Source organism: Phyllostomus discolor, chromosome 8, assembly GCF_004126475.2.
Source record: "Phyllostomus discolor isolate MPI-MPIP mPhyDis1 chromosome 8, mPhyDis1.pri.v3, whole genome shotgun sequence".
In the NCBI taxonomy this organism is placed as follows: domain Eukaryota; kingdom Metazoa; phylum Chordata; class Mammalia; order Chiroptera; family Phyllostomidae; genus Phyllostomus; species Phyllostomus discolor.
In genome coordinates, this window is record NC_040910.2 from 79,264,743 (window position 1) to 79,292,265 (window position 27,523).

The 27,523-nt window shown below is 44.7% G+C and overlaps 1 protein-coding gene across 2 annotated transcripts; it reads left to right on the plus strand.

The window, feature by feature from the left end:
• Nucleotides 1-613: 613 nt before the first annotated feature.
• KIAA0100 (KIAA0100 ortholog) lies at nt 614-27,512 on the plus strand. 2 transcript variants are annotated; one of them, XM_028520552.2, is made up of 39 exons: nt 614-763; nt 1,589-1,712; nt 2,261-2,310; nt 2,611-2,758; nt 2,939-3,057; nt 3,494-3,554; nt 3,745-3,934; nt 4,496-4,619; nt 4,764-4,888; nt 5,124-5,191; nt 5,298-5,443; nt 6,359-6,477; nt 6,588-6,751; nt 6,909-7,167; nt 7,685-7,890; nt 9,234-10,329; nt 10,750-10,941; nt 11,081-11,283; nt 11,424-11,542; nt 11,663-11,883; nt 12,193-12,383; nt 12,515-12,614; nt 12,758-12,960; nt 13,810-14,104; nt 17,070-17,227; nt 17,503-17,709; nt 20,579-20,678; nt 20,923-21,105; nt 22,307-22,428; nt 22,919-23,074; nt 23,157-23,278; nt 23,859-24,039; nt 24,692-24,778; nt 24,978-25,088; nt 25,227-25,362; nt 25,472-25,602; nt 25,774-25,875; nt 26,160-26,294; nt 26,709-27,512. In XM_028520552.2, exons 1-39 carry the CDS (start codon nt 696-698, stop codon nt 26,886-26,888), a joined length of 6,702 nt encoding a protein of 2,233 aa, XP_028376353.1. In that variant the 5' UTR covers nt 614-695; the 3' UTR covers nt 26,889-27,512. The 2 variants fall into 2 exon arrangements, 1 of the variants encoding a protein (XP_028376353.1); XR_004904811.1 differs by lacking the exons at nt 25,774-25,875; nt 26,160-26,294; nt 26,709-27,512 and having other exon boundaries at nt 631-763; nt 25,211-25,362.
• Nucleotides 27,513-27,523: the final 11 nt, after the last annotated feature.

The window sequence follows — 27,523 nt, forward strand, 5'->3', positions numbered from 1 at the left end:
CTCCAAGTAGGGTTCAGAATGGTGCCGCCCACACAACAGGTCAATACATATTAACTGACTAGAACAGTATTGAAACAGTGAATGAAATTCACTTCTTAGTGGATTAAAAACTAATTCCTTTGATGCCTTACAGTACCTCTTGGTTTTCTCAATGATTTTTAGACAAGGCCCTTGAATAACAGGGAAGCTACTTCGTATGACTCAGAGGTATAACTTCTGCAGTATACTCGGTCCAGACCCTAAGTGGGCAAGCAGACTGTATCCTAGGAACGTGTTTTGTAAGTGGAACTCTCAGAGGCGGGCCTGATCCACTGCAAAGCAGGGAGCGGTTCAGACTGTACCCCCAGAGTTCCAGGCTCCGCGGCCCCGCATTTCCGGGCACGGAAGGGTGCGGCTGGGAGTGGGGTGTGTTTGTCAGTCCGCGCGAGGTCCACTCTTCAGCGCTTTCCTTCCAGAGCCACGCCTTCACTTCGGGCTTACAGCCGGTCGGCCCTGCCGGATTGCGCGCGCCGGCGGGGGTGGGGTGGGGCGTGGCAACGACACAGCTGCTGGCTGGCTGGCTGGCTGGCCCGCTGAGGGTGGGGGGGGTGCGTCCCTGCGCGTGCGGCTGGTCGGCCCAACACGGAGCAGTGGAGGACTGGAGTGGGGGGGACCCGGCCGGGCGGGGGCTGGAGCCAGGCCGGGCAGGGGCCGTAATGCCCCTGTTCTTCGCAGCGCTGTTGGCCTTGCTGTTGGTTGCGGTGTTCGCCCTCTTCCTAGGCCGGTGAGGGGATCCGGGCTACGGCGGGGTGGCGGAGATGGTGGGAGGAAGAGAGGCTGAAGAAGGGGGGCGCGCTGGACAGAGGCGCTCGCGGGAGGGGGAGGCAGATGGGGAGAGGGCTGGAGGGGTTCGTGCGCGGGCGGCGGGAGGGGTCGATCCGGGTGCGGGGCGGGAGCTGGCGCGGAGGAGCTGGGATTGGGGAAGACTAAGGGAGCGGGTGAGGCCTGAGGAAATGATGTGCCTGGGAGGTGAATGTGTGTGAGGAGGAGGCCCGGCTCAGTGGTCTCCCTTTTTAACTCTACATGCCCCTGAGTGTCTCCTTCACCGAATACAAAGGGCACCTGCAGCCTTGCCCTGGGAAGCCGGAACAGGTTTGGCTGCCTAGGGAAGAGTGGCATTAGAGCTGGCCGGGTGTGACCCCACAGTGCCTTCCTGCGGACATCTGTCTGGAGGGCGAAGACATAGGCTCTTTGTGGAGTGTGTGATGACACATCTGACACGGCTGCTTGTACTTCGACTGCTGTTGGGTCCTCATCTTTCTACCTCTAGGGTTCCTAAAGATTTCAGGGGTTGCTTTCTTTGTCTTCAACTTAGAAGGTGGAGTTTAGTTTATCTGATTACATCTGGGTGGAGGGGACACCCTAGAGCAACAGTTCTGATTGTTGTGGCTGAATGTATGTGACAGCGTGGTGTTTGGGAGACAGGAGAGTTGCCCAGAAGTCCCAGCCTCAGGATTTGACCCTTTGCAAGGGTTTCTAGGACCAACAAGTAGTGAGGGAAGACATAATTGGGAGAGGGTCCTATGAACTCACAGGGACTTCTCTGCAGGTGGCTTGTGGTCCGGTTGGTCACCAAGTGGTGTCAGCAGAAGCTGCAGGCGGAGCTAAAGATTGGCTCTTTTTTTTGGATCCAGAATGTCAGTCTTAAGTTTCAGCAGCACCAGCAAACAGTGGTGAGTCCTGGGGAACTCCCCGGGTGTGTTTGTGTTTGTGTGTGGGGGGACAGTTGATTCAGCTGAATTTCAGCTTTTAATTTTCTTTCAAAAGGAATTCTGGGGGACTTCCTTCATTAACCCAGTCTTGCTGTCTTTTTTGCCAAGGTGATCTTAGTTTATTTTGGGAATGCCGGGATTGCTGTAACTTTTTCAACTAAAAATGCTTATAAGGCACAAAGTGTCCAGACCACATAAGAAAGATACAGAGATCAAGCACAGTATAACAAAGTAGATAGTAGATAGTAGAACAAAGATAAGAGGAATTAGAAGAGCTTACTGTTCTAATTTAAGAGGGGAAAAAGGGTAACTTATCCATGAAAGGGGAATACTAACATCATTGTTAGGGGCAGGATATAGTGCAGAGTAGAGAAGCCCGTACAAATGGAATGGAGGATAATTCATGGAAGGGCTATAGTACTTCCCTCTTCTCAGAACCTTTCCTGGCTTGTCAAGCTGCTCATGTCTTGCCTAGAAGCTAATGTACAAAGCTTTCTCCCATGTTTTAGGAAATCGATAGCCTATGGATTTCCAGCAAACTCCTTAGCCATGATCTGCCGTGAGTACCCTATATTCTCATTTTTCCTTTGGGGACTATTTTGGGATTTGGGTTTGCAGAAAATGAAATTCTTCTACACAGGCCTCAAAGTCTGAGAAGGGAAGTGGGCCCTTGGCTTGATGTCTCGTGGTTAGTCTGGAAGTGATTATCTTATGAAACAGATATTGATAACTACTATGAGACCATCCTCAATGATTTGAGCACCATTTTTAGGGAGGAAGGGGGAGTGACTGTGAGGAAGAAGAAGAGACAGCTGTGGAAGGGATGGGCCTGATGGCATGAAGTTTCTCTTCTGGGCAGGCGCTATGTGGCATTGTGCTTTGGAGAAGTGCGTATCAGAACCGACCTACAGAAGGCTTCTGGACTATTTGCTCCATTCTCCCAGAGCACTGGAGTGCATCACGAGGAGCTGTCCTTCAGCCCAGCTTTATCGAAGATCTTATGTCAGGTCAGACTACCTCTCCCACTTTTTTGGCCTATTCTAGGAATGACTGGCTTTGGAGTCATTGGTGGATTTTTCTCCTATTTGAGGCATGATACTAAGAGCTTCCTCTTACTCTTTTTCTGTTGGAAAGGAAAGGCAGTGCCTTAGCATTAATTGTTGTTCTTCTTTGTTTATTCTTTCCAGCTATTCTCCATTCATGTAGATTCTATAAACATCATGGTTCTCAAGGTGGCTACTTCTGAGTCCTTGTGGCATATTCAAATCAGAGAAAGCAGCTTTCTTTTGGATAGTGATGGGAAAAGGTAAACTCTGGGTAGAAAAGGGTCTAGTAGTCCGATTCTTTCCTTGTAGTTGTTTCAGGGTGGGTGGCTGTCAGGGCCTTCTCATTCCATGTAATTTTTAAAAAAGATTTTATTTATTTATTTTTAGAGATGGGGAGGGAGGGAGAAAGAGAGGGAGAGAAACAACGTGTGATTGCCTCTCGAGCGCCCCCTACCGGGGACCTGGTTTGCAACCCAGGCATGTGCCCTGACTGAGAATTGAACTGGCAACCCTTTGGTTCCAAGGCTGGCACTCAGTAAACTAAGCCACACCAGCCAGGGCTCATTCCATGTAATTTGAGGAAAGGCTAAGGTTAGGCACTTTTGCTTTTCTTGTTCCTACCAGCCAACAAAGCTTGATTGAAGATAAACAGTGAGGAAAGGGGCCAAGTGCTTTTAATTTTTTTTCCTTTCCCAGGCTAAAATGTGAGGTGAGCTTAAGTCAGATCAACAGCAAAGTTCTAAAGAGTGGCCAGTTGGTGAGTATGCCATGGTCCTTCAGCTGTCTTGTATCTTTCTGTGTGTATCAAAGAGCTTAGGGCTTAACCCAGAGATTCTGTGTCCTTATGGGGTTCTCTCAAGGTAGTGTTCCAGGCCACTGCATTTTGACCCAAAATTCCCAAGCTCTCTACACACATATACATACCTTATAAGCTTATTCTTCTGTAGGAGGACACCTGCCTAGCAGAGCTCTCACTGTCCCTAAAGCTGTGTCTAGAGGTGGGCATCAGGAGTCGGCACCTGAAGGCCATCACTGTGGATGTGTGGACACTTCATGCTGAATTGCATGAGGGCCTCTTCCATAGTCAGCTGCTGCACCAGGGCCCAGGCCTGGCACCTAAGCCTGCTCCCTGTTCAGGTAAAGCCTCAGTCAGTGAACTTCTTGGTTGTCCTGTTCTCAGGTGGTTTTGGAAGTAGGAAAAAATAACTGTTTCACTATTCATTTAGGTGTGATTTGTTAGTCACCATGGCCTTGCACCCTGAGAATAGATAGAGGAAATAGGGCATTAATTTGTGGTAGGTGAAAGAACCAACATTTAGTGGGTAATTATTGTAGATTAGACCTGTACTATGTGTTTTATATATGTCCTCTCAGCATTGCACAAATGAGGACCCTGAAGCTTATGAAGATCAGCTAGCACACAGCTAGTTGATATTAAAAGTGGGGTTTAAGTTAGTTGACTGTAAAGCCCATATTCTTTCTATTATACCGATCTGCTCCCCATACTATTTTTTAGACTCTGGGGAAGGAAGTACAGCAGGTACCTTAATCTCTGGGATATTTGCCTTGTAGCCTAAGATTGGGCATTTGCTTAGCTTATTTTATATGGGAAATTTTGGCCAAAGAGGACAGGGAATTTTTGGAAATTTGGGAATGTTAAGGATTTGTGGCTCTTATATCATTCATTCATATTTTCAGAAGTGACAAAGGACTTGACTGAGCCAAGTCTGCCTGGTCTAAACCTCCTTCAGCAGCTGCCAGACCAGGTGAAGGTGAAAATGGAGATCACAAGTGTGGTGCTGTCCATGAATAGTCAAAAGAGGTGAGATCTCTCCTGGCACAGAGGTGTGGAAAGTAATAGTTGGAGCTATATGCTGGTATATGCAGCTAGTAGCTGCACTGAGTTCGTCTGTGGGGAGAAAGGGCATTCCACATACTTCTGAGCTAGAGTCTGTTTCTGGTCCAGGCATCTGAACTGGACGCTGAAGCTGCTGCATTTCCTCTACCACCGTGATGAGGATCAGCTGCCCCTTCGAAGCTTCACAGCAAACTCCGACATGGCACAGATGAGCACTGAACTCCTATTAAAAGGTTTGTGGGTAGGGATGCTGTTACTGAGAGAGAATGGGAGGACCAGACACTCTCTTTCCCCGTGCACCACAGAGTCTTCTTAATTTGATATCAGTGGGGAGGGTGAGGAGGGAACCATACTGAGAGAAAATAACCCCAACTCTTGAGTGTTAGTGACAATCTGTTCATCTCCTTGCCTGCCTGTAGTTTTACCTATTGCTCTCAGTGTTCTCAGATCTGCCCTCTGCCCTTACAGATGGGTTGTTGCTGTCCCAGAGCCGCCAGCGCATTGTCTGCCTCAACTCCCTCAAGGCTAGTGTGCAGGTGTGGTGATTGTGGTACCAAAAATCATTCCTTTCTCTGTTCTCTCCTATATCACTGCCTTATGAGATAAAACCCGAGCTCATAGTGCTGGTGTTCTCATTTCTAGGTGACCACCATCGACCTCTCAGCCTCCCTGGTTCTGAACACTTGCATTATTCATTACCGGCACCAGGAGTTCTCTCACTGGATGCACATGCTAGCACTTGAGACCCAAGGGTCTAGTTCATCTGTTCTTAAGCAAAGGGGAAAAAGGTCAGTGTAATCTTTTTTAACCGCTATCTCATCAGATGGATTCCCTGCAATTCTTTTGGTTTGAAGTGACATCTTGTGTGAAATACGTATTTGACTGTTTGATCTTTCTAAATCTAAGTTTCAATGGCCCAGTCTCAGTAACAATCATATTTTATATATCTTCCCCATTAGATTAGACTCTTTGATGGTAGGATGATGCCCCCTTTTTTATGTCCTCAGTACCTGGCACAGTGCCTTAATAAACAATTTAATGTTTGTTGAACTGAACTTAAATGATAAACACTATCTTGTCTGCCACATATTATAAGGTGACAGGTCATGTTAGCAGTGCCATTTCTCTTTTTGTGTAGTGTTTGCATTGTGTGGCGTAGAGAACTTAAGGTTAATAGTGTGGAAGCGATGCTCCTTGGTTGTAATAGGTTGAATTCTATGACTACCTGATGTTCACCATAGTTGACCTATGAAATGGCCATTTCGTATGGTTCAATGTAATACCCTTTTGCCATTCCTACAGATTAACCATTCAGAGTAACAGTGAACTGATGAGTTCAGTCTTTTATTTTTCTTTTTTTTTTAAAGATTCTATTCACTTATTTTTAGAGAAAAGGGAGGGAGGGAGGAAGAGAGGGAGAGAAACATCAATGTGTGAGAGAAACATTGATTGGTTGCCTCCTGTGCTCCCCCAATTGGGGACCTGGCCCACAACCCCCCTTACCAGGAATCAAACCAGTGACCCTCTGGTTTGCAGGCCAATGCTCAATCCACTGCACCACACCAGCCAGGGGCAGTCTTTTATTTTCTAGTTGCATCTATTCCTAAGAACCATAATTAAACTCACCCTGATTTTTGAGAGCCTCCATTATAGGAAGCTGCAATTCTTTACTTATCAAACAGTGATGTCTTGTCATTATGCAGAACTTTTCCCCAAATCCTGGCTCCCATCATCTTTAGCACCTCCATCTCCAATGTCAACATTTCCATTCAGCTTGGAGATACACCACCCTTTGCCTTGGGATTCAACTCCATCTCTCTGGGTAAGGCTCTGGGGTGGAAAAGGTACAAAAACCTGTCCATGGTGGAGCTGGACCCAATCGATGGCCACAGTGGCTCCATAGAATGCTTCTCTTCCACCTCTTTGTTTTAGATTACCAGCACCTAAGGCCACAAAGTATCCATCAGCGGGGCATCCTAACTGTGGACCACCTCTGCTGGAGAGTGGGCAGTGACTCCCACATTCAGCGGGCACCGCACCCACCCAATATGCATGTTTGGGGTGAGGCACTTGTCCTGGACTCCTTCACACTGCAGGTAGGTATGGACTTCAGTGAACAGGAGTCCATGCAGTTTCCTCATCCAGCCCTACTTCAGAGCATAGAGCACCTTTTTGGCAGCAGGTGATGCATTAGTGTCTTATAGAAGTGTGTATGTGAGTGCTTCTACTGGGGTCCCTCTGCTTCTTTTCTAGGGCAGCTATAATCAGCCTCTGGGCCTGTCCAGCACCCAGTCAGATACCCTGTTTCTTGATTGTACTATCCGAGGATTGCAGGTAGAAACATCAGATACTGGTGCCCAGTGTCTCTCTCGGATGTTATCCTTGATGGGCCCACAGTTTGGGAAGTCGGCAGTCTCTAGGGAATCTTCATTTGGAGAATCTGTGTCATTACTGTGGAAGGTGGACTTGAAGGTGGAGGATATGAACTTGTTCACCCTTTCTGCCCTCGTTGGTAAGTAGGACAGGGAGTCTATACCGAAGTGGGTAGTTTGTAACCTAAGCACATTACGCTGTTTCCTTCTCATTTAATGAAGCTAATTATCTGTAATTTTTCTACGTTAGAAGCTGAGAAGCTCAAATGTCCTACATAACTTTTAGGCTTCTTGTTATTTCTTAAGGGCTTATACAAGGTTAGTACTAAGCAAAACATGTAAGAAAAAGATAGCCTTGATGTCTGATCAAGAGAATGAGATGCATGTAGTTTTTTATTTTTATTTTTTCTTCCCTTGTGTTTAGTAACTGATGTATCTCTGGGCAATTTGCAGGAGTTAGGGAACTTCTTTGGCCCTGCCAGAAGTTTAGGTTAAGATGAGAAAGGAAATATTTCCCTGTAACATGAGGAATGAATTTAGAGAGGTACAGGGAATAGAGATAACTAGAGTGAAGAGGAAAAGTAACCCAGGAGAGTAAGGATTGAAGCTGTCCGTTGGAAGTCGAGAATCAAGGCTGACGTGGTTTCTGGATGTCAGGGGCATCAGAGGTCCGACTAGACACACTGACTGTCCTGGGAAGTGCCGAAACCTCCACTGTGGGTATTCAAGGACTTGTGCTTGCGCTGGTGAAGTCGGTCACAGAGAAGATGCAGCCCTGTTGCAAGGCTCCTGACATCCCTGCCCCCGTGCTCAGCCTCTCCATGCTCTCCATCACCTATCACAACAGCATCCGCTCTCTGGAGGTACTGCTTCTATGTGGGGGTTGAGTCAGGTTGGGTTTTCCCTAGGCTTAAATCATTTCCCGTCTTTTGAGTGATGTGAAACCCATCTATGAGAAATACAACACCTGGTGTTCTTTTTTCCTGGCTTGTTTTGAACATTTTTAACTCTTTATTATGGAATTTAAAGTATATGCAAAACTAGATAGACTATATGAACTTCTCTGTGTTCCCACCCAGCCTCAATAATTACCAGTTTATGACCAGCTTGCTTCATCTGTACTTCCACCAGCTGCCCCTGCCCTCTGGCTCTGGGATTATTTTGAAGCAGATACTAGACCAATAATATTCACTGTAAATATTTTAGTGCATATCTCTGAAACAGAGCTTTTTAGAAATCATAATCTTGTGTCATGTTGCTGAAACACTCAGCTCATCAAAAGGCTGGAAGATGGAGGTGCTGGCAAGTTTGAGAAGCTTTCCAACACTGTTCTCTCAGGGTATTAGATGGACATGGGACTGTCTTAGGAGGAGAGTGGTATATTCCTGTTTGTCAGACTTCAGCTTCCTTTGGATCCTGAAGAATTAGTTTGTTTTTTGAGCCTGGAGCTCAAAGGAATTTTTCTATCCTGGAATTTAAATTTTCCCTGTCCACTTAGCTGTTCAGAACTGACTTTCTTTTTTAAGCTTCCTTCTTTGGGGCATACTTTCACATAAGTCCATTGCTATATTGATGTGTGTGGTCATTACTTTTTTTAAAATATTTTATTTATTTTTTAGAGAAGGAAGGGAGGGAGAAAGAGAGAGAAACATCAATGTGCGGTTGCTGGGGGCCGTGGCCTGCAACCCAGGCATGTGCCCTGACTGGAAATTGAACCTGTGACACTTTGGTTCACAGCCCACGCTCAATCCATTGCCCTGGCTACGCCAGCCAGGGCATTACTTTTTATACTTTTTAAGAATTTAGTTAAGGCGAAATCAGTATATGAAACATTTTCAAACTGGTTGTTGCAGAGGTTATTATACAGAATATGGCAGTTATAGAAAGATAACTTAGCAGAAATATAAAGTGGTTTATATCAAATGGCTTATTGAGTATGTGATATATATGCTAGATGTACTTTGATAGATACCAAATAATTAAAATATATGGCCTTTACTCTAAGACCATTTAGGATCTAGTTGAGGAGAACTTAGATATGAATGCTCTTATGTGCTCTTGGTGCTGAGAACAAGGCAAGGGCTACTCAGGAAAGACTCCCAGGTGGAGAAGGTTCTTGAGTCATGTATGCATGTGTGATGCCCCTGTCCTCTCTCCTGTTCTGGGTCATGGTAATTGACAGATCCTTTTCTCTCGCTCCCCAAAGGTTCAGTGTGGTACAGGGCTGACCTTACTCTGGAGTCCCCCGGACCACATGTACCTGTACCAGCATATCCTGGCCACCCTGCAGTGCAGAGACCTACTAAGAGCCACTCTTTTTCCTGAGACTGTTTCACTCCTTGCACTAGAGACTCCAGAGACCACTTCTGAACTGGAAGGCCATCCGCCTGAGCCATCTCCCCCAAAGCGGCTGCTCAACCTGACACTAGAGGTGAGCACAGCCAAGCTGACTGCTTTTGTAGCTGAGGACAAGTTCATAACCCTGGCTGCAGAGAGTGTGTCACTGAGCCGGCATGGGGGTTCACTTCAGGCCTACTGCCCAGAGCTGGCTGCTGGCTTTGATGGCAATAGCATTTTCAACTTCAAGGAGGTGGAGGTGCAGCTGCTACTTGAACTGGAGGAAATGATCCTCCACCGGAACCCCTTCCCTGCGCTGCAGACCCTCTGGAACCGTGTCTGGTTCCTCTCCCTCGGCTCAGTGTCAGTGGAGTTTCCTTATCAGTATGATTTTTCTCAAACTCTGGATGAGGCTGTGGGAGTTCAGAAATGGCTGAAGGGGCTACATCAAGGTGAAGCTCATGCTCAGGCCTGTCCAAGCCCTGCCCCACTCCCACCTGATCTGCTCTTGAAGGTTCAGCATTTCTCATGGGTTTTCCTGGATGACGTTTTTGAGGTGAAACTTCGTGATAATTATGAACTGATGAAAGATGAAAGTAAGGAGAGTGCCAAAAGGCTACAGCTGCTGGATGCCAAAGTAGCTGCCCTTCGGAAGCAGCATGGGGAGTTATTGCCAGCCCGCAAAATTGAGGAGCTCTATGCCTCTCTGGAACACAAAAACATTGAAATCTACATCCAGCGCTCTCGTCGTCTCTATGGCAACACACCTATGCGCCGGGCACTGCTCACTTGGAGCCTGGCAGGGCTAGAGCTGGTGGCTCTGGCAGATGCCTCCTTCCATGGGCCTGAACGTGTGCTCGAGCAGGTTCGAGAGCTTGATCCAGGCAGCCCTTTTCCTGCTGAGGGAGTCGATCTTGTTATTCAGTGGTGTCGTATGCTCAAGTGCAGTGTCAAGACTTTTCTAGGTAAGTCTTTATTTGCAGAGCCTAGTGTTTGCCCTTGCAGCTCCCGGGAGCTCTTTGAGTGATTACAGAGGAGCTTGGTTATATTGGGAACTCTGGCTGTTTTTGGATGGGTGGAGTGGGATGGGTAGGCTCCTCTTCCCTTTTTTTGTTCCTGCTTTTCACCCTGAAATTACTTGGCTAACTTCAAGGAACTAATTCAGTCATCTCCGGGATTAGTGTGGCTCTTAGATCTCAGTGTTATTCTTACCATCTGCTTAGGATCTCACTGCCCTTTTTCAGCTTTGTTACCGACTACTAGCTTTTGTTCTCCCAGTTGACTTTGTAAAATATATGTGTAAAAGTAGTGGCAGGGGAAAAAATGCCTGAGAATGCTGAGACCATTCCCTGAATAGCCAGTATGTATCTTCCCTGTAATAACAGTTCGGATAAGAGATTATCCCCGGTACCTGTTTGAGATCCGTGACTGGCGGCTAATGGGTCGACTTGTGGGCACCGAGCAGAGTGGTCACCCTTGCTCCCGTCGGCGTCAGATCCTGCACTTGGGGCTACCATGGGGTAATGTGGCGGTAGAGAGGAACATGCCCCCACTCAAGTTCTACCATGACTTTCACTGTGAGTAGAGGACAGCAGTTGGTTTGGCTGAGGGATGTGACGGCTGGGGTGGAAGATGTACTGAGGCCCCTCTGCAGTGAAGGAAGAGGAACAGGATTGAGTTGTGTAACAAGCTGTACCCTTTGCCCCTCTATCCCAGCGGAAATCTTTCAGTACACGGTAGTGTGGGGTCCATGCTGGGATCCAGCCTGGACACTGATCGGCCAATCTGTGGACCTCTTGACCAAGCCTTCAGCTGACCCCAGCCCACCCTTGCCCTGGTGGGATAAGAGCCGTCTTCTGTTTCATGGGGACTGGCACATGGATGTTGAACAGGCGAACCTGCACCAGCTAGCTACTGAGGTGAGAGTCCAGATGAGTTGTTTTCTTATTGGGATGGTTGGGGCTTGCACAGCACTTGGGGCAGGAGAGAAAGGCACAATTTGGCAGATAAGGGTGATATTCTTACCCATATCTCACCAAGTTTTTGTGGGTGGTTATAGGATCCATACAATACAACTGAGAATATGCACTGGGAGTGGAGCCACCTGTCGTTTCACTGGAAACCTGGTCAGTTTGTGTTCAAGGGTGACTTGGATGTCAACGTGAGAACAGCCTCTAAGTAAGTGGAGTGGTAGGTGGGGCCTTAACAGGGCAAGGGACTTGGGTTGGAGGGAGAGGGGAAGAGCCAAGGGCTGCAAGTGACCAGGGCACTGAGGACTGGGATTCTGTTGTGAGGCAGGTATGACGACTGCTGCTTCCTTCATCTGCCTGACCTCTGCATGACACTGGACTTGCAGTGGCTATGCCACGGAAACCCCCATGATCACCATGGTGTCACTCTTCGGGCCCCAGAGTTCCTGCCTGAGGTGCCCTTGGGCCAGCTTCATGATTCCTACCGGGCCTTCCGCTCTGAGAACCTTAATCTTTCCATCAAGATGGATCTGACTCGGAACAGTGGCAGTGAGGCTTGGGTCTGGGACAATGGGGAGGAAAGGCTGGGAGGGTAGGCTTAGACATTGAGGACTTTACTCAGTTCTCTGGGGAGGGGACAGGGGAAAGGGCAAGGGAGGATTTGGGTTAGCACCTTTTCAAAGAGGGTTGGTGCAAGTAAAGAACTTGGATTTTGGAAAGGAGAGGGTGTTGGGATATTTAGTGCGAGGCTGAATGCTGTTTGGGTTTTTAAACCTCTAAAATCTGAAATTAAGGAAGGATTTAGCTTCTTCCCTAATTTTAACTATAGCTAGGAAATGTCTACGCTTTCCTTTGCAGCCATAGCCCAGCCCCGAATTCTGCTATATAGTAGTACCCTGCGCTGGATGCAGAATTTCTGGGCAACTTGGACTAGTGTCACAAGGCCTATCTGCAGGGGAAAGCTCTTCAATAACCTGAAACCCGGCAAGAAGAAACTTGGCCAGCACTACAAGCAGCTGTCCTTTACTGCACTCTTTCCCCAGCTGCAGGTCAGGCTCTGCCATCCTTGCTGACATCTTCATTCTGTTCTCCTTCCCTTGTTTATTTGTCTTTTTTTCTCTGGTCTTTTAACTATCTCTCCAGTGCCATTCTTCATTCAGTGTTAACTTCTCGTGACCAGGTGCATTACTGGGCCTCATTTGCCCAGCAGCGGGGCATCCAGATTGAGTGCAGTCAGGGCCATGTCTTCACTCTGGGAACCCAGCGGCTTATACCCCAAGGTAAGGTAAAAAATGAACTTCCTTTATTTCTCCTAGCCTATTCCTTGTCCTCTTTCCCTTCCTCAGTTCCCCTCCCTTTCTCTCTGTCCCACACTGTTCTTCTGGACTGGTCTGCATAGGCCCTGTATGCTTCCTTTTCTCAGCGGGCACAGTGATGCGGCGCCTCATCTCGGACTGGAGTGTGACCCAGATGGTCAGTGACTTAAGTCAGGTGACTGTTCATCTGATGGCCTCGCCCACTGAAGAGAGTGCTGATCACTGCCTTGATCCCTTGGTAACAAAGACCCACCTACTGAGCCTGTCTTCCCTCACGTACCAACGACATAGCAATCGCACGGCAGAGGAGGTACCGCATGAAACAAGCTCTTTACTATTTTATTTGTATCAGTAGGTGTCTCAGTTCTTCTCAAGCTACCATAGCAAAATACCATAGATTTGATGGTTTAAACAACAGTAATTTATTCCTCCATGATTCTGGAGGCTGAGAAGTCCAAGATCAGGGTACCAGCATGGTCAGATTCTGGTGAAGGCTGTCTTCCTGGCCCATAGACGGCTGCCTTCTGTGTCTTCACATGGCACTGGAAAGAGAGCACAAACTTTGGTGTTTCAGGCTCTCTGGGTACAAACCCCATCATGAGGGCCTCATTCTCATGACCTAATCTAAACCTGGTTACCTTCTAAAGGCCCCATCTCCAAATACCATCTCACTGGGGATGATGGCCTTAACATGTAAATTTGGGGGAGAGGGACACAACTCAGTCTGTATCAGTAGGTTTCAGACTAAGTCCCTGGTAATGTTCCTAAGTATATTCCAAGCATATATGTCATTACTGAATGATGCACTCATTTGGATCAGCTGTATCAGCATCACTGTTTTTGAAAAGTACTTTTCTCTCTTTCCTTCTAAACATAGTCTCTTGCCCTTCAGGAAATAGAGTACAACTTTTCCCCTAGCACCTTGTTTGGTGTTTTTCTTCCCAATTGAGGAAGGATTGTAAGTGGAAATTCTCTGAGTCATTTAAAATACAGTGGGTATATCTAACATACATGCTAAGTTTTTCTTTTCCAGGCCTTCTTGTCTCTCCCAGAACAGGTTGTTTATTCAACAAACTTGTTTTCTTATCTCTGCACTTGCGGTCCAAGAGAAATGGTGGGAATTTCCATGCTACCCTGAGGTTCTCTTCCTGTTTCTTAGGAGCTCTCTACTCGGATTGGGGACCCCGCCTTTCACACACACCAGCTGCACTTGGTGGATTTACGGGCTTCCTGGACAACCACTAATCGGGACATTGCCTTTGGTTTATATGATGGCTACAAAAAGGCAGCTGTACTCAAACGTAATCTCTCCACTGAAGCCCTGAAAGGGCTAAAGATTGATCCCCAGATGCCAGCCAAAAAGCCAAAGCAAAGTGTCCCCACCAGTGCCCCAGCCCCACCTCCTGTGAGCACTCCCAGCTTTAGTGGACAGCCCGATAAGGGGTCATCAGGAGGTAAGCTGGGGGAATAAGAGTCCTCTGGGTTAGGTTTAGGATATGCATATTGGCCTGGACAGGAGTTTGAAAAGCACTAAATCATGGCTGGTTCCATCTAAGTGTAGAGATAAAACCATTATTTTTCCATATTAGGCCACCTAAGTCTTACATAACAATGATATGGGGCATTAAAGCGTCTAGTTCTGTGGTCAGGAGGAGAATCAGGAAGGAATGGTGGGGCCAACATGGGATGAGTAAGGGAAAAAAGCAAAGGATTAGAGAATTATTTTATGTTTTAATAAATTATTTTGTTCAGTCAACAGATATTTATTGAGTAATTAACAGCACAAAGCCCTGTGTTGGGTTCAGTGATGGATATAGAATGCATGATACTCAACTTGCCTCAACAATTTGTCACTTCTGGATGAGCTAAGATTAGTTCACTCATTCAATCACTCATTTATTTTTGTAAGAATGCTTTTTATGTATTTATGCTTTGTAAGAATGTTCAAGAAGAAAGCATTTAAATCATCATAGGGAAGTCTAGAAAGCCTTCACAGAGAAGATGATAATGGAGATAGGTCTTAAAATATGAGTAAGAGTTTGATAGGTGAGGAAAGAAGAGAGGGCATTTTAGGAAGAGGGAGTAACAAGTACAGAAGAGTACAAGTTCATGGTGAGTTTAAGAACAAGGTGAAAAGTGATAAATGCCACAAGGAAGAAATCAAAGAATGTGGAAGTTCTTGACTAGAATAAAGGAGGGAATGCACTCAGGGGTGGTTTTATTGAGGAAATAGCATTTGAGCTGGACCTTTGAAGGCTTGGTATGGTTTGAACATGTGGAAATGGGGAGGAAAGGTGTTTAAGGCAAAGGGAATATCCCGAGGGAGTGGAGTTGATAAAGCTTAGCATGTTCAAAGGAGAGGGAACAATCTGTCTGGCCTGGAGAATGGCTAAAAGAGAGAAGTGAGAGAAGATGTTGGAAAGGAAAGCTGGAGGTAGATCATCAAAAGCCTTTCATACAAGGCTAAAGAGGTGGTTTTTTTTTTAAGTTTTTTTTAAGATTTTATGTGCTTTTAAAAAAATTTTTATTATTTTTAGAATGAAACATCGATTTGTTGTTCCACTTTATTTATGCATTCATCTATTGATTCTTCTATGTTTCCTAACTGGGGATCGAACCCACTACTTATCAGGATGATGCTCCAACCAATTGAGCTACCCAGCCAGGTCCAAGGCTAAGGGGTTTTTTGTTCTTACTCAGTAGACAGTAGTGAATTACTGAAAGTTTTTGAATAAGGGTGTGTCATCATTAGAAGGTTTTTTTTTTTGAAGATTTTACTTATTTATTTATTTTAAAGATTTTATATATTTATTTTTAGAGAGAGAAGGGAGGGAGAAAGAGAGAGAGAGAGAGAGAAACATCAATGTGTGGTTGCTGGGGGTCATGACCTGCAACCCAGGCATGTACCCTGACTGGGAATCGAACTTGAGATGTTTTGGTTCACAGCCCGAGCTCAATCCACTGAGCTACGCCAGCCAGGGCATCATTAGAGTTTTAATTTTAGGAAGATAAATCTGGCAGTAGTGTAGAGAAGGACTGGAGAGGAAGAAACTGTAGATGGGGAGACAAATGAGGAGACTATTGTGGTGTCTTAACAAGAGGCAACAAGGGCCTGAATTAGGTAGAGGCAGTGGGCATGAAGATGCGGGGATGGATAGAAATGTTCTTGTGCATGTAAGAGATTTGGCAACTGGTTGGAAAAAGGAATTAAAACGGGGAAAGAGAAAATTTGAGGCTAAACAGTGTTGGTGAGGTATAGACTTGTTGATATGGACATACTGAGTTTTTGGTGCAAGTAGTGCATGAAGGTAATGTTTAACAAACAGCCAGGAATGAGGGTCTAAAAGCTTAGGGCTAGAGATAGAAATTGGGAATTTTAGCATAGAGTTAAGAGTAAATGCAAAGGAGATAATAATAGTTGCTTACTGTGTGGCAGATCCTCTGCAAAATACTTTCATATATTATTCCATTAAATTCTCTCAACAGCCTTATGAGATAGTTACTGTTATTTTACAGACAAGGAAACAGAACACACATTAAAGCAAGCTGCTGAGGTTCACAATCAAGTCACTGGCAGATAGGATCTAGAGCAGAGGTGGACTAGTCTAAGTCTGGAGATTGTGCTCTTAACCAAAATACTTTTAGTCAAATTCACTAGAAGAAAGAGTAGGAAAGAGAAGGGAATGTGCCAAGGATAGACCTTAGGAGATACTTACTTCTAAACCTGGGAGAAGGCAGTCAGTCTAGAGCATAATCAGAGGGAGCAGTAGAGCTAGAACACAATGGCGCTGATGGCAAGGGAGAGGTTTCATGTGGAAATGAGTGGTCAACCAATAGCATTTCAAATAATTTGAAAACTAAGGAACAAAATGGGTGGAGTGGAGATCCTAGAGTAATCCAGAGGTGGCTATGCCTAAGAGAAAAAATGCTACTACTTACATAGTTTCTCTTGGGAATCTGTTACTTTTTTTTTTTAAGATTTCATTTATTTACTTTTTAGAGAGAAGGGAAGGGAGGGAGAAAGAGAGGGAGAGAAACATCAGTGTGTGAGAGACACATTGATCAATTGCCTCTTGCAGGCCCCCAACAGGGGAACCCAGCCTACAACCCAGGCATGTGCCCTAACTTAGAATCGAACCAGCAACTTGAAGCAATGATCTTTTGGTTCTCAGGCTGGCGCTCAGTCCACTGAGCCACACTGGCCAGCGAGGGAATCTCTTTTTATCATTAAAATTAGGGGAAAGTGAAGTGGCAGCCCTTATTTTGTCCTGAGAGGTCAAGGAGTGGGGTGAGGTGGGCTGGAATTGCGGGCTAGGGAGAATATGTTCTAGCCTTCACCTGGTCTGCAAAATTGAAGGAAGATCAGTTTGGATTTTATCCCTTTGAGACTGTGACTTCTGCTTCCTGTTTCTCTGCCAGGTGCCTATATGTTGCAGAAGCTGATTGAAGAGACAGATAGGTTTGTAGTGTTCACAGAAGATGAGTCAGGTGTGAGTGACCAATTGTGTGGCATTGCTGCCTGCCAGACGGATGATATATACAACCGAAACTGCCTAATTGAGCTGGTCAACTGCCAGGTACCATCTCTTTACCAGAGCACCCCAACACTGGACTAGGCCATAATCATATGTGTTCGCCTTCTCCCACCTCTAAGTAAGAATGGGTGGATAGAGCTCCAAAAAATTATTCCTGCAGCAGGTATCAGGGATAACTCCTACCATATATAAAGCCAGTAGAGTTCACTCAATAGGCCAGAATTGGACCCAGCATCAATCATTGGTACATTTCTCTAACTATTCTCATCTTTCTTGGTGGTTCTGGTGCTATGATTTTGCTTCTCTCTCTAACATAGATGGTTCTTCGTGGAGCAGAAACAGAAGGCTGTGTCATTGTGTCAGCTGCTAAAGCCCAGCTGCTGCAGTGTCAACATCATCCAGCCTGGTATGGTGACACACTGAAGCAAAAGACATCCTGGACTTGCCTACTGGATGGCATGCAGTACTTTGCTACCACTGAAAGCAGCCCCACTGAGCAGGATGGCCGACAGCTCTGGTTAGAGGTCAGTCAATATGACGAGGAAGGAAGGCCCATTATATCTTGTTTTCTGTAGTTGGCTCCTTCCACCCAGAATAATTGCAAGATGCTTCGACAGTACCTATTGCTGCCAGCTTAGCAGAATAACAAGACTGATAACACCTTGAATGTAGGAACTATAGGTATTCTCTGGTCTGTGTGTCAGTGAGTGTAGCATTTCTTTGAAAAATCTCATGCTATTCTCTTTCATTGCAAGGGAAATTCTCATTTCCCAGTGCTAGAATAAAATGGGTTGGAACTTTTTTTACTTTTGAAAGTTTGCTAACCCCTGTTAATAATATCATACTAATCAGCAGGGAGCCTGAAAACAGGCAATAAGTCAGAATTTTAGATAAGCTGTCTGTCTGCCTTTTCTCTGATCTTTCTCTCTCTCTCTTTTAAAAAAGATTTTGTTTATTTTAAGAGAGAGGGGATGGGAAGGGAGAAAAAGAGGGAAACAAACATCAATCTGTGGTCTGTCACATGCCCCCAAACTGGGGACCCAGCTGGCAACCCAGACATGTGCTGTGGCTGGGATTGGAACCACCTGTGATCTTTTGGTCTGTGGGATGACGCCCAACGCAGTGAGTCAGGGCTCTCTGATCTCAGTGAAGATGACTGAATGGTTGTTTCAGCAAGGCAGTGAGATCGAATAGAAAGACTGCCTGTCTAGGAATCAGATTATGAGAGTTCTAATGCCAGCTTTGCCAGTATAGTAGCCATGAGCCCTTGGGCAAGTCACTTTTGTTTATGAGATGGAGTTCTAATACTTCACCTTGACAAGATCAAATGAAAGGATCAAATGAGAAAGTACTTTGAAAAATATAAAGTTTCATTCAGATAGAAGGTAGTCTTATCTTTTTTTTAGATCAGTATGTCTAAAGGGGCATCTATCTGTGTGTGTCAAGATAATATTTTTGTTAGATGGTGAGATTGAATAGTGGCTGTAAATCTTTTCAGCTTCTTGGTAAAACTGAATCTGCGCTATAATTTATAGGATATAATATTATTATTGGGCTATCTAATGGTTACGAGATGTACCTAGTCAATATTCTGCATTATCATTACTTATTTAACAGGTTTTAAGTGTTCCCATTGTGCTGGGTATGGTCTACCAGATGAGTTTCTAGATCTCATGTGATAACATCATTTGCCATCCTCTAGTCAGTGGGGATAAAGCTAATCCCCTTCTCCCTCCTTGGCTGGTGCTTCTTACTCCAGTGACTTTATTGAGCTTGCTCCAGTAGCTCAATCCAGGCAACCTCTAGTTTAATTATATAAGTAATAAGCATCTCATCAGATGCCAAGCCAAGTAAAGGTTAGGTTATTGATACTTGTAGAGGACATGCTGATAATATTAAAGGTATGGTTCAGGCCAGCAGTACCCTTTACTAGTAGTCTCAGGAGGTGGGCACAGAAGGTGTTAAATATTCATGCACAGGTGGGCAGGATGAGATATGCTAGATTTACCTATATCGCATTTGCTGGGCCTCTGCTTCTTTTAGGCATGCCTACTTTTGCACATGAACCCTTCCCCCCGCCTCCAGGCTATGATATTAGTATTGGAGTGGAATGTCCTTGGCTTAGGCGGGCGGGACTTTGATCCTGCCTTTCCTATATACATTTTTGTGTGACTTGGCAGACCTGCTCATGTTCTTCTATATTATTCATTCTGTTATTCACTTTGGCTCCAGCTAGGCAATGAGAGTCAGAATAACTCAGTCCCCTTCCCCCATGGCAACGGTGTTAGAATGGTTCTCTCTCTGAAGACAGAAAAGAGCAAGAACACAAAAACAAATATCAAAGTGGTGGGAAATTTGGTTTTGGTGAAAATTTTGCTTATGACATGATTTGATTTTTTTCCAACTTTTTAAGTTGTAAAATACACATTATAAAATTACCCTCGTAACCATTTTTAAGTGTATAGTTCAGCGGTATTAAATATATTCAAAATGTTATACAACCATTACTGCACTCTATCTCCATAACTGTTTATCTTATAAAATTGAAACTCTATACCTGTTAAACAATAACTCCGTACTTTCCCTTTCCACCAGTCATTGGCAACCACCATTCTACTTTCTGTCTCTATGATTTTAGCTACTCTTAAGTACTTCATGTAAGTAGAGTCATGCAGTATATTTTTGTGTGTGTGTGACTGGCTTATTTCATTTAGTATAATGTTCTCAAGTTTTGCCCATGTTGTAGCATGTCAGAATTTCCCTTTTAAGGATGAATACATTGTACATAAATACCACATATTGCTTATTTATTCATCCACTGATGGACACTTGGTTTGTTTCCATATTTTAGCTATTGTGAATAATGTGGCTATGGACATGGGTGTACAAATATATCTTCGAGACCCTGCTTTCAGTTCGTTTGGGTATATATCCAGAAGTGGAATTACTGGATCACATAGTAATTCTATTTTTAATTTTTTGAGGAACTGCTGTACTGTTTCCCACAGTGGTTGTACCATTACATTCCCACCAATGGTGCATGAGAGTTCTGATTTCTGCACATTGTTGTCAACACTTGTTATTTTCTATTATTTTGATAATTAGCCATCCTAATGGATGTGTGGTAGGACGTGATTTGATTTTATCCTAGCTTGTCTTTCTGACCTGAGACCTGTGGGCCTGGCAAAATGTGCATGTAACTCAGAATTTGGGTGGTTTGGGCCACAAAAGAGACATATGTGTCCTCTACCTTGAGAGATCCTTTAAGCTATTCCAGGAAATGGAAATTTAGATAGTTAGTGTAACTACTTGCATCATGGAGATCAGTGACCCAGCTGGCTAGGACAAGCTATGAGCCCCAGGAGTTAAAGGTACCCATGTCTCTGTCTTCAGGTGAAGAATATTGAGGAGCACCGGCAGCGTAGTCTGGACTCTGTGCAAGAATTGATGGAGAGTGGGCAAGCAGTGGGAGGCATGGTTACCACCACCACAGGTCAGCTCTCCTCTCTTCCTCATCATACAGTTACTATATGGTTAGGAGCAGATGTGCATCTCAAAGGATCCTGATTTCCTCTCCTACTCCTAATGCTGGAGTAGGACTATTTTGTATTAGGCTAGGTTGAAAGCAAGTGTCTGGAGTTCCCTAGAACTCCACCCAACACATAGCTGGTTGGGAGGCTCTCAAAATATCTCTGTTGACAATATCTTTCTCTTATCTCTTTCCCACCTCTTCCCAGACTGGAACCAGCCAGCTGAGGCACAACAAGCCCAGCAAGTCCAGCGGATCATTTCACGCTGCAGTTGCCGAATGTACTATATTAGTTACAGCCATGATGTTGATCCTGAACTGGCAACTCAGATTAAGCCACCTGAGGTTCATGAGAAACAGGAAAAGGAAGATCTCCTAAAGAAGCAGGAAGGTATTCAGAGCTTGCAAGCCTTTTAGGGAGGTACTAAGGAATTTATGACAGTCGTTATTTCCTTAGTGATTTTGAGGCAGTGGTTCTATTAAAGGTCCTACTCTGCACTGGACTTTAACGTTTCACTTTGTCTACATTTTGTAAGCTCTTCTGTGAGATAATAACCTGTACTCTTACAGCGAGTATTCAGTGGTGAAGCATCCTCTATTAAACCACCCTCAAATTTTTTTGCCAAGTCCAAAATTGATAGCTGAAAAGTCTAAAGTGAAATTATAGTTTAATTAGGACTTGGTATAAAGAAATCCCTTTTCCCCTTCCCCAAAGGGTTACTACAATTATATCACATACCCAATAGGCACCACAATGAAGATCAGAGCTTATTATACTTAAGGTTTTATACACACCAGTTTCCCCAGTAAGTGCAAATTTTACAAGAAAATTAGACATGTCATATGTTCAAAATGCACATGGCAAACAATCATTTTGCATTCCTGCAAATAAAATTATTTTATACTGTAAGCTGGAGGCAAGTGTAACTTATTTGTGTAATAAGGTTTTTATTTTTTTATGTGTCATTAATATAAATGTGTAGTATAGAAATATTCTGGTTTAAAAGCTTAGAATTTCACATATTTCAGTATGTTTATTTGTACTTACATAATTTTAGGACAGTGGTTGCCAATAGCTTGTATGTTTCACATGAATTTTTTTTAATGTTATCTTAATAAACCATTTTAGTATGTTGTAAAAAAAAACTGTACTCTTAGAGAGAATTGTGGATAATGGATATTGTTTGATTTTTATTTATTTTTTTAAAATAGTTTTTTAAAGGACTCAGCTTTTTTTTTAAGATTTTATTTATTTATTTTTAGAAAGGGAAGGGAGGGAGAAAGAGAGAGAGAGAAACATCAGTGTGCAGTTGCTGGGGGCCATGGCCTGCAACCCAGGCATGTGCCCTGACTGGGAATCGAACTTGAGGTGTTTTGGTTCGCAGCCCGAGCTCAATCCACTGAGCTACACCAGCCAGGGCAGATATTGTTTGATTTTTAAATAAGCAAACATATTTTCTACCCATGAACATTTCTTACCAAGCCCTTTCTATGGGGCTAACTAATAGGAGTGGTTCCAAATATGGCTTAAGAAGTGGGGTAGATATTTAAAGAGGAACTTGAGCCTTAATTAGCTGCTAACAATTACCTAGGGGCTGTGGATACCTTCACCCTCATCCATCATGAGCTGGAAATCTCTACCAACCCAGCTCAGTATGCCATGATCCTGGACATCGTCAACAACCTGCTGCTCCATGTAGAACCCAAGCGGAAGGTGAGCGGAAGAATGCCAGTTGTCCTCACAGGAACCCTCAGACCTTGTGCTTTATTTGGAATCCGTTAAGAAAAGCCATGTGTCAGAGTGAAAAAGGGCCTTACAGTTGGTTCTTCATCTATTAGTCAACAGCAGCAGTTGAAGTTTCACTTATCTAGGAAAGGTCTGAGTGTCCCTGAGACTATAGAGCTTGTTTACTTGTGTTTCTTGGTCAGTTCTCTACTCAGTCATTTAAATACCTCTAAGAACAGTAACTGCTCCCCGCTTCCACCATCCCTACCATCTCTACCCTGTGGGATTGATTGGCTTATTGTGAAATACAACAATTACCAAATCTTCATGGGCCCACCTCTTATTCTTGTTGCTGATGGTGACAGATAAAGGTGAACTTTTCAGAAGAGATCCCCTTTTGTTGTCCTTTCTCTTTTCAATTTACTATAAGACTTGTCTATTATAAAATCTTGTTCATTTTATTTTTTTATTCCTTTAGGAGCATAGTGAGAAGAAGCAGCGGGTCAGGTTCCAGCTTGAGATTTCTAGCAATCCTGAGGAACAGCGCAGCAGCATACTACATTTGCAGGAGGCTGTGCGGCAGCATGTGGCCCAGATACGGCAGCTGGAAAAGCAGATGTATTCTATCATGAAGGTAGTCACCTGGGCAGGCTGAGAACAGGGACATCTCCTAGGTTGAGGGAAATCTCTCAGTTTCTCCTGTTCTGGCTCCCTAGTCTTTGCAGGATGACAGCAAGAATGAGAACCTTCTTGACCTGAACCAAAAGCTTCAGTTGCAGCTAAATCAGGAGAAGGCCAATCTAACGCTGGAAAGTGAAGAGCTTAATATCCTCATCAGGTGAAACAGCATTCTTTTTCTGCCCTTTTTCAGTTCCCCAGATGGAGTCAATTTCTCTGCCCACATTCTGATAGTTATTAGGCCTAGTGCATGATCAAAGGCTGATGTAGTAGATTCAGTCTTCTCTTCCTGAATGAGCCTTACTGAACACAGCCAAGAAGTTGAGAACAAGAGAGCCTTTCCTTTGGATCATCAATAGAATACACCTCCTGGGAAAGGAGAAAAATAGGTAGTTGGGAAAGATCACTTTTGTTGTCTTAATACTGTATAGCTGAACTGAAAATAAAATACCAAGTTGATGAGTAAGGAATACAATTGTAGGTTTAATCATAGGGGTCATTAGTTTAAAGAAATTAGTTTAAAGAAATGATTAAGAAGCTTTAGTACTGAAAGATGGGATTTGTAATCCCATACCAGGGTGTGAGAAGCAATGAATTCAGTGAAAAAACTTTAGAGAATGGCTGTTCCAGAATAGGTCCATCTCTGGGTTTATCTCTTGTATCATTCTAGAGCATTTCACTCCACCCCTGGACCAAATGCTGTTACCCCTATTGGCTCTGACCTTTCTGTCCATTTATAGGTGTTTTAAGGATTTCCAATTGCAGCAAGCCAACAAGATGGAGCTGCGAAAGCAGCAGGAAGATGTGAGTGTGGTCCGTCGCACTGAGTTTTACTTTGCTCAGGCACGATGGCGCCTAACAGAGGAAGATGGACAGCTAGGAATCGCTGAACTGGAGCTGCAGCGGTTCCTCTATAGCAAGGTATTGGATATACCTTGCAAAGGTACAGCAAAGGCAGCTGTATTGAGAGGCACCGGCCTGTCTTGTGAGTGTAACTCATGAAAAGAAACAAAATGGAGCTAGTTATTATTTAACTATTGATGATGGTGTTAAAGTTTATTAACGATACATGAGCAGCATCCCCCTTAGATACATGTTTGTAATATTAAATACTGCAGATATAGATGAAGGTGATCAAATGCTTTCCTCAATGAATAATCTTATCCCTAGAAATGTGGCCCTGCTTGGAATAGAAACTTAAGACTGGCATTATACAAGACTGGCATTAAACTCTCCTGCAATTATCCATGGAATGAAGGAGAGGACATTGTTCATTCCTTCTCATTCCCCCTGCCCCCTTCCAGAGTGTTTGGTAATAAATGAGACAATTTTTGAATGTCATAGCAACTGGGAAGTACTCCTGGCATTTAGTGCCCTGACTGGTAGCACTCATGACAAATACAGGATTAGACGGTACATTGACTATATGAGGTGAAAGAGATATCAAAGTTTGGGGTTAGGCATATGGAGAACGTGAAAACAAATAGGATATATAGCAATTCTCTAGCAAGTGCCTGAGAAAGGCTTATAATGGACTGGGGGTTGGCGGGGTGGGGGCAATCTGTCTTTATAGGTGAATAAGTCTGATGACACAGCAGAACATCTTCTGGAGTTGGGCTGGTTCACTATGAACAACCTCCTCCCCAATGCTGTCTATAAGGCAAGTCTTATTTCCCCATTCCTAGCCCATTCACATACTTTCTAGTACAGGCCATTTGTGATGGTCCTTCCATATAAACCCACGATGGGAAACAGTGTGGTGACCTGAGATGGTGAAAGCTTGCCTGTGTTAGCAAGACCAATGCTTCTCCTCTTGTCTGTAGAGCATTTTGGGGTTGATTTATCACTCTATCCTACAGGTGGTCCTACGGCCCCAGAGCTCCTGCCAGTCTGGGCGACAGCTAGCCCTCCGTCTCTTCAGCAAAGTCCGGCCCCCCGTTGGGGGTATCTCTGTTAAGGAGCACTTTGAGGTTAGTACACAGTCCTTTGGGGATCCAGGAACAAAGGACAGTCAGAGCTATCTGTGTGCTGTGTTATGCTGTTAGGGGTAGGTAAACTCAGGGATGATGTCTGAACTTAATTGCTTCTTCAGCCTTTTTCCTCTTTAGGTAAATGTGGTGCCTCTCACCATCCAGCTGACACACCAGTTCTTCCATAGAATAATGGGCTTTTTCTTTCCTGGCCGAAGTGTGGAAGATGATGAGGTTGGTGATGAGGAAGATAAGTCCAAACTGGTGACTACTGGTGAGAACTTTTATTGTGGAGCTCCAGAAGACTGGGGTAGCATAGCAGCCTCAGAGACAGCTGAAGCTTCAGAAAGAGGACAACAGCTGGTGTGCTTGCTTTTTCACAGGAATACCAGTGGTGAAGCCCCGACAGCTGATTGCAACAGATGATGCAGCAGCACTAGGCCCTGGGAAGGGTGTGGCACAGGGCTTGAATCGGAGTTCTGGGGTCAGAAGGTCATTTCGCAAAGCCCCTGAGGTACTGGACGTGCCCCTGATGATAAAAAAATGGAAGAGTCCTAGGATACTCTGTTAGACCAGGCTGGGGATTCCTTCTGTTGCCTTTGAGTCTACTCCAGACATGAAAGAAGATGGAGATGTTTGGGGTCCTAAGTTTCAGGGGCTCATACCCCTTTCCTGCCTTTCCTAGCACCCTGTGGATGATATTGACAAGATGAAGGAGCGAGCTGCGATGAACAACTCCTTTATCTACATAAAGATTCCACAGGTTCCACTGTGTGTCAGCTACAAGGTCTGTTCCTCCCTAGCACTTTCTAGAACAGGGTAGGAAGGGAATCACATAAAATCATTATAGATTAAAGATAGGGAGATAGTCCAGCTTGTGAAGTTGACCCATGGGTGATAAGTTTTCTCTGCTTCCACTATCAGACTGAGGTAACCGGAAATCTGTATTTGTAGGTTGCCGCTACAGGAAGGTACTAGACTTGGACTCAAGTACTGGCTTGAACTAAAAGTGGCAGCTGACATATTTCTTTCCTTTCTTCGTTCTCTTCCCTACGCATCCTTCTCTCGCAGGGTGAGAAGAACAGTGTGGATTGGGGTGACCTTAACCTGGTGCTGCCCTGTCTGGAGTACCACAACAACACCTGGACATGGCTAGACTTTGCCATGGCTGTCAAGAGGGACAGCCGGAAAGCCCTGGTTGCCCAGGTATCCCAGCAGAGTTCATGGCTGTTTGGTTAGCAGGGTCTGGCAAACATATCCTCTGCTCAGGAGCATTTCACTGTGGGACGTATTAACAAGCAGTCTTGGGATGGGACGAGTGAATAAAGTGAGCAACTTTTATCTCTGCTCTATGACTTCACTCAGGTTAAATTGAGTGATTACTATTTTGTATAAGTTAACTACTGTAGATTTTTAGGAAACTGAGGTTTGACACAACTTCAGGTTTAGAATGGATTCTAGTTAGACTGTAAGCTTCTTGAAAGCAGAGATCATTTTAAGATTTGAATTGCTCCATTGTGCCTTAGTGTAAATTTAATAAATCATTGAATTGGTTCACTGTGATTTATTCTGCCTGTTCCACTCATATTTACCTTCCCTTTTACTCCTCTAACCTATTAGGTAATCAAAGAGAAGCTAAGGCTGAAGCCTGCAACAGGGTCAGAGGTCCGGGGAAAGCTAGAAACTAAATCTGACCTCAACATGCAACAGCAAGAAGAGGAGAAAGCCCGGCTCCTCATCGGTTTAAGTGTGGGCAACAAGAACCCTGGCAAGAAGTCCATTTTTGGCAGGCGCAAGTGATCCAGCAATCCAAGAGTGGCTGCTGTACAGGATCTGACTCTGGCTCAGGCCCCAGAGACTTGTGGGGTGGGAGGCATTTCCCTTTATCCATCAGGATTTGTTGGGGTTAGGATCCCACAGGGTACTGCAGAGAGAGGCACTGCTTTTTAGCAGGTGGCCTGTTCTCTGCAGAGAGTGGTGGATAATAGTGCTGAGTTCTACCTCACACTGATCTGATCAGCAGGCCCAGGGCCAGAGAGACATCAAGAGAGCAAGACCCAGGGAATGGCCCCAGGAGGATCTGGTTCCCCTGGGGTCAGCTGGAAGAGTGAGGGACAGTTCTGATCAAGTGTGATAAATTTTTATAAATAGACATATATAAATACATATATATTTCTCTAAGTGTAGATGCTTTTTCCCCTGTGCCAGAAAGTTGGGGGCAGAGGGCTAACCTGCCCCTCATTCTACTGCCTTGTATGAAAGAGGTATTAGTGTTCGGGGGGAATGAGCCCCTCCCACAATCTGTGCCAAGCTCACTTGGGGAGATGGCAGTGGGGGCCAGGGCAGGCCGTGGGTCCCCCTGGGATATGCCCTGGAGAATGGTAAGAAAATGATTTAAAGAGAAAAAATATATTTTAAATTTGATGCTGTTTTTT

What these genes read in the sequence shown, in the direction of transcription:
- KIAA0100 (XM_028520552.2), top strand. Translation starts at nt 696, where the DNA reads ATGCCCCTGTTCTTCGCAGCGCTGTTGGCCTTGCTGTTGGTTGCGGTG. An exon ending in TTGGATAGTGATGGGAAAAG is followed by an intron (nt 3,058 to 3,493) that starts GTAAACTCTGGG and finishes TTCCTTTCCCAG; the next exon opens with GCTAAAATGTGAGGTGAGCT. An exon ending in GGAAAGCCCTGGTTGCCCAG is followed by an intron (nt 26,295 to 26,708) that starts GTATCCCAGCAG and finishes CTAACCTATTAG; the next exon opens with GTAATCAAAGAGAAGCTAAG.